General features: G+C 36.9%; 1 protein-coding gene across 1 annotated transcript in view; it reads right to left on the reverse strand.

Annotated features, from left to right (window-relative positions):
* Positions 1–23652, reverse strand: part of LOC129250518 (glutamate receptor ionotropic, kainate 2) — a 201193-nt gene extending 177541 nt beyond the window's left edge. Inside the window, exon 1 of the mRNA XM_054890139.1 lies at positions 23577–23652. Within this exon, the coding sequence (XP_054746114.1) occupies positions 23577–23622 (46 nt within the window). The 5' untranslated portion in view covers positions 23623–23652. The remainder of the gene's footprint in view (positions 1–23576) is intronic.
* Positions 23653–23899: the final 247 nt, after the last annotated feature.

Genomic DNA, 23899 nt, shown 5'->3' on the forward strand with positions numbered 1-23899 from the left:
CAAATTCCAAAGGAACTTCCATATAAATTCGGAAATACACCCAAACGCAGAAAACTACGATCAATTTGAGGAAACACACAACAGGTATCCTGACCACCTAAATCAGGGGATAAGAAATGTTTGATAAGTATTAGGTGTAATAAAAATTGGCATCGATTATAATTTTTGATAAGGTATAAGAATCATAGTTTCCATAGTGAATTGTACGTAGTGAATTATTGAAAAGTAAGTTCAGTTGATTATTAAAAAATATTTTTTTTTATTTTAATAGAAACTTATATTATATTTACACGTGTAAATAAAACAACATGCTTGTAGATTTATTGCAGAACGAAATCTAGTCTGCGTGGTTTCTTAGATGTCTCATCAATGACCTCATTAATTGTGATACCGATGTCACGATGCATTGCTAGAGCTGCTCATTTAAGCGATCCTAATACAATGGAAAAGATTAATGTCAGTCGAACGTTTTTTGAAAAGACAGTATATAAAAAGTTTCAAAAATTATATTACTTCTCCAATTTTGTTTCTTTGAATGGTCTTCATTCTTTTCAGACAGGAGAAGGTTCTCTCTGGAGTCGAAGTCGATACAGGTAAAATTGCTAAAATCCTCAGTAACATGTTTATGTTAGGAAATTTTTCACCAGGGCAATGATCCAATGCATTCAATGGCTTAACGTTGCCTTGAGTGGTCAGATATCTTCTCCACAAGTACTTCTGTTAATCCAGCTAAGAGGAACTCTTGGTAAAACTCTATAGTTTTCGAAAATTCTCCAGACAATTCGTCAACTTTGGGAGGTTCGTGTTTAAAGAGTGCCATGAATACCTTAAGAATATTTTTGTGACTGGTGAATCTTTCTTCAAGATCCGTAACTTAAAAGTCCAAAAACGTATTGAATACAGGCAGACTATTCAGTCTTCCGTACTGCTTACTCGATGGTTTCCACGATGCTTCTGTCTACCCACTATCCTATTATGTTTCACTTCAATTTCAAGGGATTCTGCTAATTCTGTCGAAGCTTTGTAAATTTCAGAAAATTTAGAATCTTAAAAACGTATTTTCATGAGTTCAGCGCGTAAATCTTTGGCCAGGTCTATAGCTTCAACAAAATCTAAATTGCTTTTCTGAAATTATCGACTCAAAGGTAAAGAAAGCTGATAGATCTTGGTAACAGAACGTAAGCTAATGACAAATTCAAAATCCATGGCTTTTTTGCATCTTTTTCATCAATTGTAAGGTTCTCTAAAGTTCCATACACATACGGAAATAGCTCATCAAAATCGCTCACAGCTCCATATTTTGATAGCCATCGAGTAAGATTTAATATTTTCAACTTTTTCATCCTAGTACGTTCAGCTGATTCATCGATTGTTTTTTCTAAAATCGGAATTCTTTTGGGAGTGTTGAAAAACACATAAACAGTTTCTATAGTGCTTAGGCAATCTCTTATAGATGAAACGATGCTAGTTGCAGATATACCAAGATTGTGAGCGTGAGCAACACAATGGATAAGTAGAGCATGATGTGCATGGTTCTCTCGAACAATCGCCTGAACACCGTTGAATTTACCTACCAACACATTGCTTGCCCCATCGTACCCCTGTCCGACTAAGTTTGAAACTTCAAGATCGCTCTGTTCAAGACTTTCCACTATAATTTTGGCAAGATTATCACCTATGTGCACACAAGAGTGTTTTTAGTCGTTGGATGATTAAGGTTTTATTCAATATTAATCACACATAATATTACGAATTACTAGAATGTAAACACTTGATAGACAATCTGAATAATATAAGACTCTATTTTCTTTAATATTTGACAAAGATAAATAATCTTCTAGTAAGTAAAGGTACCTGTAGTCGAAGCTGTTGGAACAAATTTCAAGAAATCCTGGTGTACAAGATATTTTTCGTCGTCAGCCTTACTTATAGTATGTACCGAATGTATTAGTCACTTGTTCGATTGTAGAAACATCTCGAATCTCATCGACTAGAACTGAATAAACCTTGGCAGCTTTGATTTTCGCACTGACCTTATTAGTCAAAATTTTGCAACAAGCAGCGATGATTTCATTTTGTACAGTTGGACTCGTATATTTATCACGTTTTCCCGGACTTTTTAAATGTTCTCTTAAAAATAGCCCGGTAAACTCATCCTTGATAACAATTTTTCCACTATCCCTGTGTCCTCGAAGAGCCAACTCTTGCCGCCCGAGTACAATAATTGTTTCAATAACGGGAGTGGTAATTTTTCTTTTTTTTTGTATTTGTTGTATACGTGGCTGATTTTTTTTTTTTTAATTTTATTACTATTGTAATCTAGTTAACAAAACTAATAAGCAATTCATTTTACATATATTTAATTAAACTGAAACATCTCAAGTAAAGACAAAATTTTATGAAAAGAGATCATGCGGTTTCGACCTTTTTAACCTTCTCGTGAGGTCATCAGTTACAAGTAGTTTTGCTGCTTCATCATTGATGAGCTGCCGAAGTCTCTCTTTATGTTTATTTGCGAATTTTTTTATGATATCCGTAATGGTGTCTATATTAAGATCCTTATGTAGATTGCAATTACGAATGCACCACGGCGCTCTAACGATGTCGCGTAATACTTTATTTTGGAATCGTTGAATGATGTTTTTGTTGCTTTCACTGGTGCAGCCCCAGAGCTGTATGCCATATGACCACACTGGTTTCAGTATTTGGTTGTATAAAAGTATTTTGTTATAAATAGAGAGTTTAGAATGTCGGCCTAACAGCCAATACATTTTCTTGTATTTAAGAACTAGCAAACCCGGCCCCCTTCGCTGGGCACACTAAAATAGAATAGATATGGTTTAGAACAGAAAATATATGATTTTCATATTATTTATTTCTTTATTTTTTATTCAAGCGCTTTGGCATAAACAATATTTTTTGTTTTTCTATTTGTTTTTGAGTAAATATAAAATATAAATTGAAAATCAGGAAAAAAGAAGATTGTTTTTAAATTTCAAATCAACGCATATGAATAAACAATCGTCTTTTTTCCTGATCATCCATGAATTTTTCGTTTCAATTTATATGTTTTATTAAGCATTGGAGCTTTTTTAACCATTATCCATTTATTTTTCAAAAAAAAAAAACGAAAAAAATTTTTTTTCCACGAACACATAATTTCATTCGGATTTCACATTAAATTCTCTAATTTCGTAAGAAATTATTCACTGTTCCAAAATCCACTCCAAAAAAATCCACAAACAATTTTTATATGTTGCACTTACGTTTTTTCCTTATGGCATCCAAATCAGAAAGAAATATTGACACATTGTAACTAACACTGTCAATTTGACAGTTCAGTTCCGCCCCAAGCGTTAAAAAAGTAAGCAACATTATGACTGGCTGAAAAGAACGCTGTACCCGTTGCCACTGCTCCGAATTACAACCAAACTTTACGAAACCCATTTTCAATACTTACTTAACAATGTGCATAAGTTTGGTTTAATTCGGTGCAAAGACACGGCGGGTCCACGTTTTGGCATATATTTCGAGACCCTAGTCATCAATAGGTATGAAAATTACCCCGTATTAAAGCACTTATCAACAGCTTCCATTTGATACCCATATTGTACATACACATCCAAAGGTTACCCGGGTCCACGTTTTGACCTATATCTCGAGACCATATCTACCAATAGGTATCCAAACTATACGGAAACCATCTTCAATACCTCCTTAACAATGTGTGTAAGTTTGGTTTAATTCGGTGCAAAGACACGGCGGGTCCACGTTTTGGCATATATTTCCAGATCCCAGTCATCAATAGGTATGAAAATTACCCCGTATTAAAGCACTTATCAACAGCTTTCATTTGATATCCATATTGTACAAACACATTCTAGGGTCCACGTTTTGGTCTCTATCTCGAGACCCTAGTCACGGAGCGGATGGCAATACTCTGAACTAAAGCATTCACCAACAGCTTCCATTTGATACCCATATTTTACATACACATCCTAGGGTTATCCGGGTCCACGTTTTGACCTATATCTCGAGACCCTATGTACCAATAGGTATCCAAACTATACGGAAACCATCTTCAATACCTCCTTAAGAATGTGTGTAAGTTTGGTTTAATTCGGTGAAAAAGACACGGCGGGTCCACGTTTTGGCATATATTTCCAGACCCTAGTCATCAATAGGTATGAAAATTACCCCGTATTAAAGCACTTATCAACAGCTTTCATTTGGTATCCATATTGTACAAACACATTCTAGGGTCCACGTTTTGGTCTCTATCTCGAGACCCTAGTCACGGAGCGGATGGAAATACTCTGAACTAAAGCATTCACCAACAGCTTCCATTTGATACCCATATTTTACATAGACATCCAAAGGTTACCCGGGTCCACGTTTTGACCTATATCGGGAGACCCTATGTACCAATAGGTATCCAAACTATACGGAAACCATCTTCAATACCTCCTTAAAAATGTGTGTAAGTTTGGTTTAATTCGGTGCAAAGGCACGGCGGGTCCACGTTTCGGCATATATTTCCAGACCCTAGTCATCAATAGGTGTGAAAATTACCCCGTATTGAAGCACTTATCAACAGCTTCCATTTGATACCCATATTGTACATACACGTCCGAAGGTTACCAGGGTCCACGTTTTGACCTATATCTCGAGACCCTAGTCATCAATAGGTATGAAAATTACCCCGTATTGAAGCACTTATCAACAGCTTCCATTTGATACAGATATTGTACATACACGTCCGAAGGTTACCCGGGTCCACGTTTTGACCTATATCTCGGGACCCTAGTCATCAATAGGTATGAAAATTACCCCGTACTAAAGCACTTATCAATAGCTTTCATTTGATATCCGTATTGTACAAACACATTCTAGGGTCCACGTTTTGGTCTCTGTCTCGAGACCCTAGTCACGGAGCGGATGGAAATACTCTGAACTAAAGCATTCACCAACAGCTTCCATTTGATACCCATATTGTACATACACATCCGAAGGTTACCCGGGTCCGCGTTTTGACCTATATCTCGAGACCCTATCTACCAATAGGTATCCAAACTATACGAAAACCATCTTCAATGCCTCCTTAACAATGTGTGTAAGTTTGGTTTAATTCGGTGCAAAGACACGGCGGGTCCACGTTTTGGCATATATTTCCAGACCCTAGTCATCAATAGGTATGAAAATTACACCGTATTGAAGCACTTATTAACAGCTTCCATTTGATACCCATATTGTACATACGCGTCCGAAGGTTACCCGGGTCCACGTTTTGACCTATATCTCGGGACCCTAGTCATCAATAGGTATGAAAATTACCCCGTACTAAAGCACTTATCAACAGCTTTCATTTGATATCCGTATTGTACAAACACATTCTAGGGTCCACGTTTTGGTCTCTATCTCGAGACCCTAGTCACGGAGCGGATGGAAATACTCTGAACTAAAGCATTCACCAACAGCTTCCATTTGATACCCATATTGTACATACACATCCGAAGGTTACCCGGGTCCGCGTTTTGACCTATATCTCGAGACCCTATCTACCAATAGGTATCCAAACTATACGAAAACCATCTTCAATGCCTCCTTAACAATGTGTGTAAGTTTGGTTTAATTCGGTGCAAAGACACGGCGGGTCCACGTTTTGGCATATATTTCCAGACCCTAGTCATCAATAGGTATGAAAATTACACCGTATTGAAGCACTTATCAACAGCTTCCATTTGATACCCATATTGTACATACACGTCCAAAGGTTACCCGGGTCCACGTTTTGACCTATATCTCGAGACCTCAGTCACGGAGCGGCATGAAAAATACTCTGTACTAAAGTATTCACCAACAGCTTCCATTTGATACCCATATTGTACATACACATTCTAGGGTCCACGTTTTGGTCTCTATCTCGAGACCCTAGTCACGGAGCGGCATGAAAAATACTCTGAACTAAAGCATTCACCAACAGCTTCCATTTGATACCGATATTGTACATACACATCCGAAGGTTACCCGGGTCCACGTTTTGACCTATATCTCGAGCCCTATCCACCAATAGGTATCCAAACTATACGGAAACAATCTTCAAGACCTTCTTAACTATGTGTGTAAGTTTGGTTTAATTCGGTGCAGACACGGCCGGTTAGCGAACACACACAAAAAGTTGACTTTATTTTATACTAGCAAACCCGGCCCCCTTCGCTGGGCACACTAAAATAGAATAGATATGGTTTAGAACAGAAAATATATGATTTTCATATTATTTATTTCTTTATTTTTTATTCAAGCGCTTTGGCATAAACAATATTTTTTGTTTTTCTATTTGTTTTTGAGTAAATATAAAATATAAATTGAAAATCAGGAAAAAAGAAGATTGTTTTTAAATTTCAAATCAACGCATATGAATAAACAATCGTCTTTTTCCTGATCATCCATGAATTTTTCGTTTCAATTTATATGTTTTATTAAGCATTCGAGCTTTTTTAACCATTATCCATTTATATTTAAAAAAAAAAACGAAAAAAATTGTTTTTTCCACGAACACATAATTTCATTCGGATTTCACATTAAATTCTCAAATTTCGTAAGAAATTATTCACTGTTCCAAAATCCACTCCAAAAAAATTCACAAACAATTTTTACATGTTGCACTTACGTTTTTTCCTTATGGCATCCAAATCAGAAAGAAATATTGACACATTGTAACTAACACTGTCAATTTGACAGTTCAGTTCCGCCCCAAGCGTTAAAAAAGTAAGCGACATTATGGCTGGCTCAAAAGAACGCTGTACCCGTTGCCACTGCTCCGAATTACAACCAAACTTTACGAAACCCATTTTCAATACTTACTTAACAATGTGCATAAGTTTGGTTTAATTCGGTGCAAAGACACGGCGGGTCCACGTTTTGGCATATATTTCGAGACCCTAGTCATCAATAGGTATGAAAATTACCCCGTATTAAAGCACTTATCAACAGCTTTCATTTGATACCTATATTGTACATACACAAACAAAGGTTACCCGGGTCCACGTTTTGACCTATATCTCGAGACCCCAGTCACGTAGCGGCATGAAAAATACTCTGTACTAAGGCATTCACCAACAGCTTCAATTTGATATCCATATTGTACAAACACATTCTAGGCTCCACGTTTTGGTCTCTATCTCGAGATCCTAGTCACGGAGCGGCATGAAAAATACTCTGAACTAAAGCATTCACCAACAGCTTCCATTTGATACCCATATTGTACATACACGTCCGAAGGTTACCCGGGTCCACGTTTTGACCTATATCTCGAGACCCTAGTCATCAATAGGTATGAAAATTACCCCGTATTAAAGCACTTATCAACAGCATTCATTTGATACCCATATTGTTCAAATACATTCTAGGGTTCACGATTTGGTCTCTATCTCGAGACCCTAGTCACGGAGCGGATGGAAATACTCCGAACTAAAGCATTCACCAACAGCTTCCATTTGATACCCATATTGTACATACACATCCAAAGGTTACCCGGGTCCACGTTTTGACCTATATCTCGAGACCCTATATACCAATAGGTATCCAAACTATACGGAAACCATCTTCAATACCTCCTTAAAAATGTGTGTAAGTTTGGTTTAATTCGGTGCAAAGACACGGCGGGTCCACGTTTTGGCATATATTTCCAGATCCCAGTCATCAATAGGTATGAAAATTACCCCGTATTAAAGCACTTATCAACAGCTTTCATCTGATATCCATATTGTACAAACACATTCTAGGGTCCACGTTTTGGTCTCTATCTCGAGACCCTAGTCACGGAGCGGATGGAAATACTCTGAACTAAAGCATTCACCAACAGCTTCCATTTGATACCCATATTTTACATACACATCGTAGGGTTACCCGGGTCCACGTTTTGACCTATATCTCGAGACCCTATGTACCAATAGGTATCCAAACTATACGGAAACCATCTTCAATACCTCCTTAAAAATGTGTGTAAGTTTGGTTTAATTCGGTGCAAAGACACGGCGGGTCCACGTTTTGGCATATATTTCCAGACCCTAGTCATCAATAGGTATGAAAATTACACCGTATTGAAGCACTTATCAACAGCTTCCATTTGATACCCATATTGTACATACACGTCCAAAGGTTACCCGGGTCCACGTTTTGACCTATATCTCGAGACCTCAGTCACGGAGCGGCATGAAAAATACTCTGTACTAAAGTATTCACCAACAGCTTCCATTTGATACCCATATTGTACATACACATTCTAGGGTCCACGTTTTGGTCTCTATCTCGAGACCCTAGTCACGGAGCGGCATGAAAAATACTCTGAACTAAAGCATTCACCAACAGCTTCCATTTGATACCGATATTGTACATACACATCCGAAGGTTACCCGGGTCCACGTTTTGACCTATATCTCGAGCCCTATCCACCAATAGGTATCCAAACTATACGGAAACAATCTTCAAGACCTTCTTAACTATGTGTGTAAGTTTGGTTTAATTCGGTGCAGACACGGCCGGTTAGCGAACACACACAAAAAGTTGACTTTATTTTATACTAGCAAACCCGGCCCCCTTCGCTGGGCACACTAAAATAGAATAGATATGGTTTAGAACAGAAAATATATGATTTTCATATTATTTATTTCTTTATTTTTTATTCAAGCGCTTTGGCATAAACAATATTTTTTGTTTTTCTATTTGTTTTTGAGTAAATATAAAATATAAATTGAAAATCAGGAAAAAAGAAGATTGTTTTTAAATTTCAAATCAACGCATATGAATAAACAATCGTCTTTTTCCTGATCATCCATGAATTTTTCGTTTCAATTTATATGTTTTATTAAGCATTCGAGCTTTTTTAACCATTATCCATTTATATTTAAAAAAAAAAACGAAAAAAATTGTTTTTTCCACGAACACATAATTTCATTCGGATTTCACATTAAATTCTCAAATTTCGTAAGAAATTATTCACTGTTCCAAAATCCACTCCAAAAAAATTCACAAACAATTTTTACATGTTGCACTTACGTTTTTTCCTTATGGCATCCAAATCAGAAAGAAATATTGACACATTGTAACTAACACTGTCAATTTGACAGTTCAGTTCCGCCCCAAGCGTTAAAAAAGTAAGCGACATTATGGCTGGCTCAAAAGAACGCTGTACCCGTTGCCACTGCTCCGAATTACAACCAAACTTTACGAAACCCATTTTCAATACTTACTTAACAATGTGCATAAGTTTGGTTTAATTCGGTGCAAAGACACGGCGGGTCCACGTTTTGGCATATATTTCGAGACCCTAGTCATCAATAGGTATGAAAATTACCCCGTATTAAAGCACTTATCAACAGCTTTCATTTGATACCTATATTGTACATACACAAACAAAGGTTACCCGGGTCCACGTTTTGACCTATAACTCGAGACCCCAGTCACGTAGCGGCATGAAAAATACTCTGTACTAAGGCATTCACCAACAGCTTCAATTTGATATCCATATTGTACAAACACATTCTAGGCTCCACGTTTTGGTCTCTATCTCGAGATCCTAGTCACGGAGCGGCATGAAAAATACTCTGAACTAAAGCATTCACCAACAGCTTCCATTTGATACCCATATTGTACATACACGTCCGAAGGTTACCCGGGTCCACGTTTTGACCTATATCTCGAGACCCTAGTCATCAATAGGTATGAAAATTACCCCGTATTAAAGCACTTATCAACAGCATTCATTTGATACCCATATTGTTCAAATACATTCTAGGGTTCACGATTTGGTCTCTATCTCGAGACCCTAGTCACGGAGCGGATGGAAATACTCCGAACTAAAGCATTCACCAACAGCTTCCATTTGATACCCATATTGTACATACACATCCAAAGGTTACCCGGGTCCACGTTTTGACCTATATCTCGAGACCCTATATACCAATAGGTATCCAAACTATACGGAAACCATCTTCAATACCTCCTTAAAAATGTGTGTAAGTTTGGTTTAATTCGGTGCAAAGACACGGCGGGTCCACGTTTTGGCATATATTTCCAGATCCCAGTCATCAATAGGTATGAAAATTACCCCGTATTAAAGCACTTATCAACAGCTTTCATCTGATATCCATATTGTACAAACACATTCTAGGGTCCACGTTTTGGTCTCTATCTCGAGACCCTAGTCACGGAGCGGATGGAAATACTCTGAACTAAAGCATTCACCAACAGCTTCCATTTGATACCCATATTTTACATACACATCGTAGGGTTACCCGGGTCCACGTTTTGACCTATATCTCGAGACCCTATGTACCAATAGGTATCCAAACTATACGGAAACCATCTTCAATACCTCCTTAAAAATGTGTGTAAGTTTGGTTTAATTCGGTGCAAAGACACGGCGGGTCCACGTTTTGGCAAATATTTCCAGACCCTAGTCATCAATAGGTATGAAAATTACCCCGTATTAAAGCACTTATCAACAGCTTTCATTTGATATCCATATTGTACAAACACATTCTAGGGTCCACGTTTTGGTCTCTATCTCGAGACCCTGGTCACGGAGCGGATGGAAATGCTCTGAACTAAAGCATTCACCAACAGCTTCCATTTGATACCCATATTTTACATACACATCGTAGGGTTACCCGGGTCCACGTTTTGACCTATATCTCGAGACCCTATGTACCAATAGGTATCCAAACTATACGAAAACCATCTTCAATACCTCCTTAAAAATGTGTGTAAGTTTGGTTTAATTCGGTGCAAAGACACGGCGGGTCCACGTTTTGGCATATATTTCCAGACCCTAGTCATCAATAGGTGTGAAAATTACCCCGTATTGAAGCACTTATCAACAGCTTCCATTTGATACCCATATTGTACATACACGTCCGAAGGTTACCAGGGTCCACGTTTTGACCTATATCTCGAGACCCTAGTCATCAATAGGTATGAAAATTACCCCGTATTGAAGCACTTATCAACAGCTTCCATTTGATACCCATATTGTACATACACGTCCGAAGGTTACGCGGGTCCACGTTTTGACCTATATCTCGAGACCCTAGTCATCAATAGGTATGAAAATTACCCCGTATTAAAGCACTTATCAACAGCTTTCATTTGATATCCATATTGTACATACACGTCCGAAGGTTACCCGGGTCCACGTTTTGACCTATATCTCGAGACCCTAGTCATCAATAGGTATGAAAATTACCCCGTACTAAAGCACTTATCAACAGCTTTCATTTGATATCCGTATTGTACAAACACATTCTAGGGTCCACGTTTTGGTCTCTATCTCGAGACCCTAGTCACGGAGCGGATGGAAATACTCTGAGCTAAAGCATTCACCAACGGCTTCCATTTGATACCCATATTGTACATACACATCCGAAGGTTACCCGGGTCCGCGTTTTGACCTATATCTCGAGACCCTATCTACCAATAGGTATCCAAACTATACGAAAACCATCGTCAATGCCTCCTTAACAATGTGTGTAAGTTTGGTTTAATTCGGTTTAAAGACACGGCGGGTCCACGTTTTGGCATATATTTCCAGACCCTAGTCATCAATAGGTATGAAAATTACACCGTATTGAAGCACCTATCAACAGCTTCCATTTGATACCCATATTGTACATACACGTCCAAAGGTTACCCGGGTCCACGTTTTGACCTATATCTCGAGACCCCAGTCACGGAGCGGCATGAAAAATACTCTGTACTAAAGTATTCACCAACAGCTTCCATTTGATACCCATATTGTACATACACATTCTAGGGTCCACGTTTTGGTCTCTATCTCGAGACCCTAGTCACGGAGCGGCATGAAAAATACTCTGAACTAAAGCATTCACCAACAGCTTCCATTTGATACCGATATTGTACATACACATCCGAAGGTTACCCGGGTCCACGTTTTGACCTATATCTCGAGCCCTATCCACCAATAGGTATCCAAACTATACGGAAACCATCTTCAATACCTTCTTAACTATGTATGTAAGTTTGGTTTAATTCGGTGCAGACACGGCCGGTTAGCGAACACACACAAAAAGTTGACTTTATTTTATATATAAGATTTTTTTCAGTTTGTGTCCGAAAAATCCAAATATCTTACGGAACCCTAATTTTTTCCAAAATAAAATGTAATCCATGTTACTCTTGGATAATGTAGTTTTCGAATGGTGAAAGAATTTTTAAAATCGGTCCAGTAGTTTTTGAGCCTATTCGTTACAAACAAACAAACAAACAAAGTTTTCCTCTTTATAATATTAGTATAGATATAAGATTTTTTTCAGTTTGTGTCCGAAAAATCCAAATATCTTACGGAACCCTAATTTTTTCCAAAATAAAATGTAATCCATGTTACTCCTGGATAATGTAGTTTTCGAATGGTGAAAGAATTTTTAAAATCGGTCCAGTAGTTTTTGAGCCTATTCGTTACAAACAAACAAACAAACAAACAAACAAACAAAGTTTTCCTCTTTATAATATTAGTATAGATTAACTCCTCGTGTTTTTTCTTGACATGTGCTTTCCATCTCAGCTTAGCATCTAAGGTCATTCCTAAATATTTTGCCGTATTTGCATCCGGTATTGCCGTATTATTGATAAATATTGGCTTATAATTTATATTTCTATTAGTGAAGGCCACATGCACAGACTTGGTTTCGTTTAACTTGACACGCCATTTTTGGTCCAATTTTGAATTGCATTTACTGATGCTTGCAACTTCTGAATTGCTTCTAAGTGTTTTTCATCAGTTGTTAATACTGCAGTATCATCGGCTAATGTTGCAGTTGTTGTATTGCTGCATGTGGGTATATCGTTAGTATACAAGAGATACAAAACTGGCCCGAGTACACTGCCTTGCGGGACACCTGCATTAATATCTTTCAGTTCTGAATAGACATCTGCTTGCTTTATTCTAAAGTATCTGCTCGTTAAGTAGGATTTTAAAATGTTTGAGTACTGGATTGGTAGAACTGCTTGAAGTTTATGGATTAGTCCCTCATGTCATACTTCATCAAAAGCTTGCGATACATCCAGGAATACCGCAGAACAGATTTGTTTTTCTTCCAGTGATTTTTCAATTACATGAGTAATGCGGTGCACTTGATCAATCGTTGAGTGCTTATTTCGAAAACCAAATTGATGGTTTGGTACAAGGCATTTTGCATCTAACAATGGTTTTAATCTTTTTAGCAAGATTTTTTCAAAAAGCTTAGATAAAATTGGTAACAACGATATTGGTCGGTATGATGTCACATCGTGTGGTGGCTTTCCTGGTTTTGGAAGCATAATAACTTCCGCTATTTTCCATTGTTGCTGTACATATTCTAAACGAAATGCAGCATTAATCAAATGTGTCAATTTGACAATAGCATTATTGGGCAATTCTTTAAATATTTTCCCTGTTATAAGGTCATAACCGGTGCTTTTTTGCTATCTATTTTATTTTTAATAGTGTCCTTTACCTCTTTAAAGGAAGTCAAGGGGATTTTATCGATTTTTTGTCGAATAGGATGAGGTATATTTTCTAACTCATCTCCTTCGTTAGGATGAAAAATGTTTTGAAGATATTCGGCAAATCTCCCAGCTTTTTGTTCGTTAGATTTGGCCCAGCTGCCATCATAATTTTTTATTGGTGGGGAATGCATAATAGGCCTTTTCAAGGTTTTAGTTGCCTTCCAAAGTGAATAGTCCGTACGTTTATCGCTGGTTAAATTTTCTAGAGCATCTCTAATGGAGTCATTTTTAAGTTGTTTTATTTCTTCTTTTAGTTGTGTAGGGAGTTTATGGAGTTTGGTTTTGTCTTGTGGTGCTCTGGTTTGTTGCCATTTTCTTCTCAATCTACGTTTATTTTTTATTAGCATTAAAATCTCCCTCGGATAACTATTTCCTTTAAGTCTTCTTTTTATTTCCGGTGTGCATTGCCAGGCCGCTTGTTGGATAATTTTGATATATTTTTCGATTTCTTCGTCTAATTTCTTTCTCGATTTTATGGAAGCATTCAGATTTATATTTTCCTTTAGAGTTAACTTAAAACTTTGCCAGTCGGTTTTATGATTCACGAGTGTTGGTTTGTTTATTTTTGATATTAAGTATTCGCTTAAAGTGAATACAATTGGTGAGTGATCAGAGTTTAAATCAGCGCTTTCTTCTACTTGTAGATAGTTGCAACTGAAATTTTTTACTATGAAAAAATCTATTAAGTCTGGAACTTTGTTTTGATCTGAGGGCCAGTATGTTGGACTCCCTGATGAAAAAGTTTCGCAATTATACTGGTTTATTGCACATAGTAACTCCTTTCCTTTCGTTGTTGTCAATCTGGATCCCCAATGCGTGTGCTTTGCGTTGAAGTCGCCACCTATAATAAAGCGATCTCCAACATGTTTGATGCATACAATATAATCTTCTGTTTTGAGTGCATGTTTTGGTGGACTATATAGACTTGCTAGAGTTATACTGTACTTCTTTGTATAAATTTTAATTAGTGTTGCCTGAATTTTTTCCGTTTGATATTTTGGTTTTTCAAGTACTTTAACGTTTCTTTGATGATTATGGCACTACCTCAGTGTGATACCAGTTGTAACCTTTAAATTTTATAAACGACTGTTTTGTGAAATGTGTTTCTGCTATTAAGCAGACATCTATATTGTTTTCGTCTAAAACAATTTGTAACTCATGTTCATGTTTAGAAAGACCGTTTGCATTCCATAGCATTACTTTGAAGGTATTCAATATGTTTACTTCTTATTTTGGATACTCCTTCCGTTATTATATTCTTGTTGTTTTAATCGTTCATCAATATTTGTAATAGCTTCTTCCATATTTAATAGCTTTGACAAAATATTTTGTAAGATTTGACTAGTATCAAAGTTTTCGGTTGGCTGCGGTGCATTATCAGATCGAATTATAATACAATAGCATATGTCTGTTGTGCTCTTGTTTCTAAATTTTTATTTTCAGGTTCTTTTTCATGCGATTTAGTATTTAAAATATTGCAAGATGTATTTTTGAGCTTTTGCAGTTCCTTGGCAACTGGACATCCCCTATAATTTGCTGGGTGCGCTTCTCCACAGTTGCTACATTTTGGTTTCTCAGTTGACAGTTTTGTGCAATAAACTGTAAGGTGCTTTTCTCCACATTTTACGCATTTTGGTGGTTTTTTACAATAATTTTTAGTATGTCCATACGATTTGCAGTTCTTACATTTTGGTATTAATGTCGAACTTTTTACTGGTTCTACTTTAACTACAGTATTTAATATTCTATTTATCTTGAATATATCTTCTTTTTTATCGGTTGGTTCAAAGCTGACAAGAAACATATCTAGTGGCTTTTTGGTTTTCCAAGTTAGTTTGTTAATGGCACTTTTTGGCTTAAAACCTTGCGCTTCTAAATCTTTTAGTAAACACACCCGGGTACAGAACACACACCCGGGTACAAATGTATCCACTTCAACTTTGAAGTGTTGTAACTTTTGAACCGCTATACCTCTATACCGCTAACTTCGGATCTAGGAAGATTATTTAGTTTTGAATTCAAATTCAAAATTTGAACCAGATCGGACCATTGGTTCAGGAGCTACAGCCTTCCAAACACATTATATACGTAAACACACACCCGGGATACGTTTGTACCCCAATAGTAAAAATCCTCATAATAATCAAAAAAAAACTTTTTTATATGATTTTTTTATTTGAAAAATTAAAAATATTCATTTCACACATTATATTATTGACTTTTATTATAAAAATTATAAAAATGCATCTTATATCTAAGGAAAATCATAGCAAATAGAGCAATTTGTTGATGTGATGTGATGTGATGTGTGTTGATGTGATGTGAATGTTCAAGACACATTGGCTTCTTACATTTGGCGCACAGCTTTCTGGTTTTTCTACGGCGTTTTTCCTCTTGTGCGTAACATAAATAGCAAGATCCGGACACAGGTTTTGGCGTGCGCGCTGCGGCAGATGTTGATGCTGCTGTTGACACCATTGATTCCAGCGGTCGGTTGAAATACGCTTCAATAGCAATTTTAGTCGAAAAATTTCGCGTCACTTGACGATTTATGGCTCTGGCTTCAATAATGGGCATACACAATGCCTCAGCCAAGCTGCGCAGGATCTGCTTACGCTTGTTGTTTGTTCTCCAAGGCAACATAGGGTTATTCAAATCGTAGACAATGTAGGCTGCAAGAGCTGTAATGTCCAACATGTTGAAGAACATCGCTAGTGGCCATCGTTTTGTTTGTCTTTGTGTTGGATATTCCGCAAACATTTGGTCCATTCGATCAACACCACCTTTGGTACGATTATAATATTCAATTATTTCAGGTTCACCATATTTAGCAGGTTTTGATGGTATGTACTGCGTAAACCGTGTGCGTCCACGGTAAGGAAATAATTGTTCATCAATCGTCAAGCATGAGCTGGGCTTGTAATGTGCAGCAAGATTATTGTTCATCATCGTCCACAACTCACTGATCGGTGCTGCTTTATCAGTTAGTAAGCGTGTTGCACGAGTGTTTTTATCGTCAAATCTTAGGAACCGCAATATCGAACAGAAACGGTTAACTCCCATTGTGGCGCGATATAAAGTATAGTTTTTGACGCTCCATAAATCTCGAACATGTTCTCCATTGCTATGGTTCGCACCAGTCATAATAAGTATGCCAAAAAATGCATACAGCTCTGTTATTGACACAGGCGTCCATGACTTAGGAGTTGTGTTTGGATGCGCATTGTTGTAAGCATTATAAGTTTCTTTTGCTAACTTATTTGTGTGACGCATAATTATATCAGCCATTTCAACGTTCATGAAACATTTGAATGTTTGCTCTATTGACAACATTTCAGTGCATCTAGCTGGTCCAGAACGTTCTCTTATAATATTTTGTCTGAGTACCTGACGACTTACATTTGGTTCTTTCATCCACTCAGTACCATCACGTGCAACAAATTTTTCGCCACTAGCAGGTAATTCATTATTTTCTTCTACTTCTTCTTCTTCATCGTCTTCTTCCTCATCCTCATAGTCCGCATAATCAGGTAATACTTCTGCGGCACTTTGCGAAACTTCAGCATCGTCATCAGCAATTTCAATGTCATTGAATTGAATTTCTTCTTCATCTTCTGAGTCAAAGTCATAGGGAGCGTCATCGTCACAAATTTCATCAAATAAAGATTGTATATATGATTCTCGCTGTTCCTCAGTTAGCCTGCATAATTTTTTTTTTTTTTTTTTTTTTTATTATTAGTATTTTCATTGCAACTAGTATAACATTTCATATATATACTAACGAGCAATTTTTGTGGAGTTTTGTTACAACAAATAATTTGAGTTAATCCTCAGCAAAATACAATTCATACTTTTAACTGATTTTTATTTATTAATTAGTTTAAATCTAGAGGTTTTCTACGTTTGAGCCTTCGCTTCCATTTTGTATTATCGTTAAGAATCAAGGCTTCATTGTTCACATGCTTGCTTAGTCGCTCTGCGTGCGACTTTGCAAATTTCTTTATGGTTGCCGTAACCGAATCAATATTGAGGTCACGTTCTAGATCTTGCGTCCTAATATACCATGGAGCACAAACTGCATGCTTGAGTGCCTTAGTCTGAAATCTTTGTATATGCGCTGTGTTACTATAGCTGGTGCAACCCCATAGCTGAATCCCATAGGTCCAGACAGGTTGAGAATTTGTTTGTAAAGCAGTATCTTGTTGGGTGCGGATAACGCTGATTGCTTACCCATTAGCCAATGCATATTTTGGAATTTTAGGTCCAGTTCTTCTCTTTTCTTTTTCACGTGCGCACTCCACCTAAGTTTCGTGTCGAGCGTCATACCTAGATACTTTGCTGTATTAGAGTATGGTACTTTAATGCTGTTAATGTACAGGGTAGGCCATTTAAAGCGGGCCCATCGGGCAACCCTATAACTTTTGACAGGAACGTCAGATCGACTAATGACATAGCGCGCTGGAAGCGTCAGTCCAAGACAATTTTTACCATGGAGCAGTACACTCCAAAAGAACGCGCTGAAATAATTCAGCTTTACATCCAAAATAACTTCTCAATTGTGAAAACTCAACGTGCGTTTAAAAAAAAAATAAAGTTAAAAGTGCGCCATCCAAAAGCACTTTACAGCGTTTATACGCAAAATTTATTAACCACGGTAGTCTCAGCAATACCAGCCACGCATCCAGACAACGTACACGACGTTCTGCTGAAAATATCGAGGCTGTACGAGCCAGTGTTGAGGAGGCTCCGCGAACATCGAGTTATCCCAATGTTTATGCCAATCATCGAAGAAAATGACATGGAAGGCTACTGGTTCCAACAGGACGGGGCTACATGCCACACTTCACGCGCTACAATCGATTTTTTGAAGCCATTGTTCCCTGGAAGGTTGATTTCGAAAAATGGTGATTTTCCGTGGCCACCGAGATCACCAGATTTGACGCCACCGGACTTTTATTTGTGGGGTTATCTGAAATCCAAGGTATACATCAACAAGCCAAGGACTCTAACTCAACTTAAAAACAATATCCGACGCGAAATCGCCGCCATACCGGCCGAAATATTGGCCAAAACGATGGAAAACGCCGAAAAAAGGACACATTTGGCCATCAAGGCCAGAGGCAAACATTTGAAGGATATCATTTTCAAAAACTAGCTGGAACAAATCTCCTTGAATCAAAATAAATGATTTTTCATATCAACACAAAAAAAAATGTTTTTTTCAATGTTTTTTTTTCAGAAACAAATAGGCCCGCTTTAAATGGCCTACCCTGTATATTGGCAGGTAGTTGATCTTTTTGTTTGTAAAGTTGATGTGTACAGACTTTGTTTCGTTCAGTTTAATGTGCCATTTATCTGTCCAATTGAATATTTTATTGATAGCAAGCTGCAGTTGTGTAGTAGACTCTATTTCTGTCTTTCCGACGGTTAATATTGCAGTATCATCAGCAAATGTTGCTATAAAGCAATTTCTGCTGTTTGCCAAGTCGTGAGTAAAAAGTAGATAGAGAAGAGGTCCAAGCACACTTCCTTGCGGCACACCAGCTTTTATCTCTTTCAGTTCAGAGAACTCATCTTCGTACCTGACGCGAAAATAGCGCTCAGACAGGTAGGTTTTTAGGATATTAAAACATTTTGTTGGCAATACATTCTTTATTTTCCACAGCAGGCCAGCATGACATACTTTATCGAAAGCCTTAGAGACATCGAGAAATACAGCCGAACAGACATTTTTTTCTTCAAATGTGTTCTCGATGATACGAGTTAATCTGTGAATTTGGTCAATAGTTGAGTGGCGCGCGCGAAATCCAAATTGGTGTGTTGGTATTATTTGTTTATTGTCTATGATATTGCTCAGGCGCTTTATCAAACATTTTTCCAACAGTTTTGACAAGATGGGCAACAGTGAAATTGGACGATATGATGCTACATCGTTTGGAGGCTTTCCTGGTTTTAGAATCATGATGACATCAGCTATTTTCCAATAGATTGGAAAGTATTGCAGCTTAAAGCAAGCATTCATTAAGTTTGTTAGCTTAGTAATGATGTTTCGTGGAACTTGTTTGAGGACTTCGGCAGTTATTAAATCAAACCCGGGAGATTTCTTCGATTTCAACTTTTGTATCTCGGCGCACATCTCATCTTCAGTTAATGGGTACTATATCGCCATAATTATCATTGGCTATGCCATCATTATTTAGTATTGGTGATGTGTCGCTATTGGGTGTAAAGATTTTTGCTAGATAATCTGAAAATATGTTTGCTTTTTCTATGTTGGTTTTCGCCCATCCATTATTGCCTACTTTGATTGGTGGATTATGGTTAGCTGGCTGTTTAAGCTTTTTGGTGCATTTCCATAGTGAGTAGTTTGTGTCTCTTTTATTATTTAATTGCTGTGCGTAGTTTGCAAATGATTGATTTTTGTATTCTTTAATTTTATGGCTGAGATCTTTTGCTGCTTTGTTCAAAGCTGCTTTATCAACAGGTGATCTTGTTTGATGCCACCTACGCCGCATTTTTCGCTTCTTTAGCACCATTTCTTTTATATCTTTTGTGTATTTGTGGCCGGCGGAAATTTTCGTTAAAGGAGGTGTGCTCGACCAAGCAGAGTGTTGTATTTCTCTCGTCAGTTTTAAAACTTCGTCATCTATCTTTGTTGTTGATTCCATTGGAAACGTATTGTCTTCAGATTCTTCTAACATTTTGCGGAAATAACCCCAGTCGGTAAATTGACTAGTTAATTTGAGAACTGGATCACGTAACACTACCGTTTCGCTGAGAGTTAGATAGATTGGCGAGTGGTCTGAATTCATGTCTAGCCCATTTTCAACATTAAGATAAGCACTGGAGACTTTTCTGGTGATGAAGAAATCGATAAGGTCCGGATTTTTTTGTGGATCAGATGGCCCATACGTTGGCATCCATGAAGATGCAGTGTTACAGTTTGTTTGTTGAAGCGCTTTGAAGAGCTCCCTTCCTTTAGTGGTTGTTAGCCTAGATCCCCAATGGATATGTTTAGCATTAAAATCACCGCCCATAATGAATTTTGTTTTATGACGCTCAATAAGATGGACATATTGATCGTATTTGATTTGGTGCCTTGGAGGACTATAAACAGCTGTCAATGCTAGATCACCTCCAGCATTAATTGTGATGGTGGTGGCTTGGAATTCATTGGTGCTGACTTTTTCTTGTTCGTAGTGTTTAATATTGCTTCTAATAATTACGGCACTTCCGCCTCGGGCACTGTTGCTTGGGTGAATAGTGTGGTAAGTTTCAAAGTTTTTGATCTTGAAAAAAGTTTGATTAGTGAAATGCGTCTCAGCAATTAAACAAATGTCGATTTTTTCTGAATTGAGAATCATTTCCAATTCTTGCTGGTGCTTTGGAAGACCGTTCGCGTTCCATAACATTATTTTTAAAAAATTAGGCATGTGTAATTGACTGATAAATTTTAAATTCAAGATTTTGCAACCTTTGCTCCAGTGATTTGTTAAATTCTTGTTGTTCTGTTAGTTTTTGCAATATTTTTGAAAGTATATTTTCTTCATGTGTAGTGACATTTTCGTTAGTTTTTGCCACTTGTGAATAGGTTGGTAGATTGCTTGGTGCTGGAATTGGTATTGGTTTATGCGATTTGATTTTGTCATCTTTATTTTTCTCTCTTCCTTTAGTTTGGCTTTCAGCCTCAGTGTTATTTTTCCGCTGTCCGATTTTTTTGTCGCGAATTTTTTGTAGTTCTTTGGCTACTATGCAGCCTCTGTAGCTAGCAGGGTGTGCTTCTCCACAGTTGCAGCATTTTGGCAGCTGCTCCTTTGATTTTGTGCATTCGACTGTTTTGTGCTTCTGCGCACATTTGACACAGCGTGTTTGCTTGCCGCAATAATTTTGAGTGTGTCCGTAGGACTGACATGACTTACATTGAGGAATTAATGTTGTTTGTTTAATCGCTTCAATTTTGACAACCGCATGTAAGATTGTTTTTATTTCAAATATCTTTTTAATATCTTCAGTTGATTCGAATCTGAGTAGAAACATATCTGGTGGCTCCTTCGTTTTCTATTTTAGCTTTTTAACTGCATTAGTGATTTTTAGGCCTTGTTTTTTAAGATCTTGTATGATATCAGTAGGATCGCACGAATGATGAAGATTTTTTGCTATAACTTTTATTGGTCTTGTTTGCTTGTTTTCATAAGTGTACCAAGAGATGTTCTGTGTTGATAGCGACTTTGTAGTCTTTCTATAATCATCTGGATCAAATGTATTTATTTTATAGATCTTATTGTTCAGAAGTTTAATAGAGAACGTATTGCTAGACCCGTTTTTTACAATGTTGAACAGTTTTTGGTACTCACATTCAGCTGTTACCATAATTGGTGGCGGACGTGGGGCTTTTTTATCATCTTTTGGTGTTTTATTGTTGGTAATTAGTGTATTCAAGTTTGAAGTTGATCCTATTTGTTCAGGTGAATTGACAGCTTTTCGTTTTTTAGATGGTCGCTTTTTTAAGATCCAGTCCGTCTCTCGATCTAGCTCTTCTTCATCGGTTTCGTATTGAGGTGGTGTTTTATTTTGCTGTGCACTGTTGGTTTTACTAGTGACTGCATAATAAAAAAAATTAGTATATGTTTACATTGTTGCTTATTTTACATTTTTTACCTTCTATATGCTGCACTTGATAAATATTCGTTTCTTCTTGAAGTCATTTCGTATCCAGTTATTTATAGTTTCAGTTATATTTATTTTCACTTATATTTTCACTTCTTACACTTTTGAGCACCAAAACAATAATGGAAATATCAACAGGCAGCATTTATAACAACACCTCGTGTGAAAACAACCCTTGCAGCTGCATATAAAATACAAAAATCAGTTATACCAGTGTATTTGCTACCTACGTACCCATACCTTGCGCGACCTTTTTGCACATATCTTTTGAACCAGGTAGAATATTTCAATGAAATAAAAACCAAAATGTGTATTCGTTGTTACTCTACAAGTATATTATTATAAATTATATTATTTTGTTTTGCAAAATTGAATAAGCATTAAAAAAACCGCAAAATAAGGTCCCGGGTACAAACGTATCACGGGTGTGTGTTTACGTGGTATTTTCTGAGTGTGTGTTCTAGGGTTAATATTAAATTCATTTTTCGAGTTATCTTTTGTATAAGAATATAGTTTTTGGTAATCGCTTACATTTGTCGCCATTATAGGGGGCGGACGCTTAGCAATTGATTTTTGCATCACCAATGCTGTTGTTGGTTTTGCTGTAGGAGTTGTTTGATCAGCGTCTTCCAACGATTCATCAGCTTTTCTCTTTTTAGCTGGCCTTCTTGTTTTTTTTAGGATCCAGTCGGTTTCTCGGTTAAGTTCTTCCTCATCAGTTTCATAATTAGCGACAATTTTATCTTTCAATGTCCCTATACTTAGTCAACCTTTTAAATTTAGATTTTCATCTTTTAGCTTAGCATTATCAGCTTTAAGTTGAAGCATTTCTTGCTTAAGTTGCATACATATTGCTTCAAGTTCAGAGATCTTGTTTTGTAAGAAAATTTCAGATTCGCAATTATAGTAATTTTTTTTTCTTGTTTTGAGCCACACTTGGGTTAATGTCGGCATCAGTTTGCTTTGCAGCGCCACCTAGTGGTGGGAAGCGATTTACGGGCATTTGGGCAAAACTGTTGTATCGACTTATAAAAATCGAAGGCAGCACTGCCCTATGTTTGTTAGACGGGGTCAGCTGCTGTATACAGACAGCTGTCCCGATGTGAATTGAGTGGTTTTAATTCCGGAAAAGTTTATTCTTTTCCAATTTTATTTTTATTGAATGTGTATTTACCTACGTTGTTTCCAACGAATTTGGCTTTGAGGTGGAAATGTAGGCGAATCCTTTTAGCCACGTAAGTAAAATCGTATTTTTAAAGGTTTTTGTTTTAATTATTTTCAATATATAATATTTTACAGGAGTGTTTTCTTTACACCTCTTCACACCACAACGTATATGTACTCACGGGACTGATCGATCAAATTTTCAATGGATCGTTCTTTGATTTGCATAATATGCAGAAAACTATTTTTGCAATCGACTGCTTTATCGTGGTAAGATTTCAGGCGTGGTCATCGTATACCTGTAGAATTATAAATATTTTTATTCTCATAGCGATAATTCGATCACATGAATATTGATTATATTAAAAGTGATAAGTAAAAGCTGATTATAGCACGCTTCACAAAATTCATTTTGTACAAAAATGAATCAATTTCTATAAAAATGATTAGTTTGTCAAAGAAGTGATGTTAGAGTGAGATTTCCTGATAAAGTTTGTCAGTGATA

This window comes from Anastrepha obliqua, chromosome 6, assembly GCF_027943255.1.
Source record: "Anastrepha obliqua isolate idAnaObli1 chromosome 6, idAnaObli1_1.0, whole genome shotgun sequence".
Lineage (NCBI taxonomy): Eukaryota > Metazoa > Arthropoda > Insecta > Diptera > Tephritidae > Anastrepha > Anastrepha obliqua.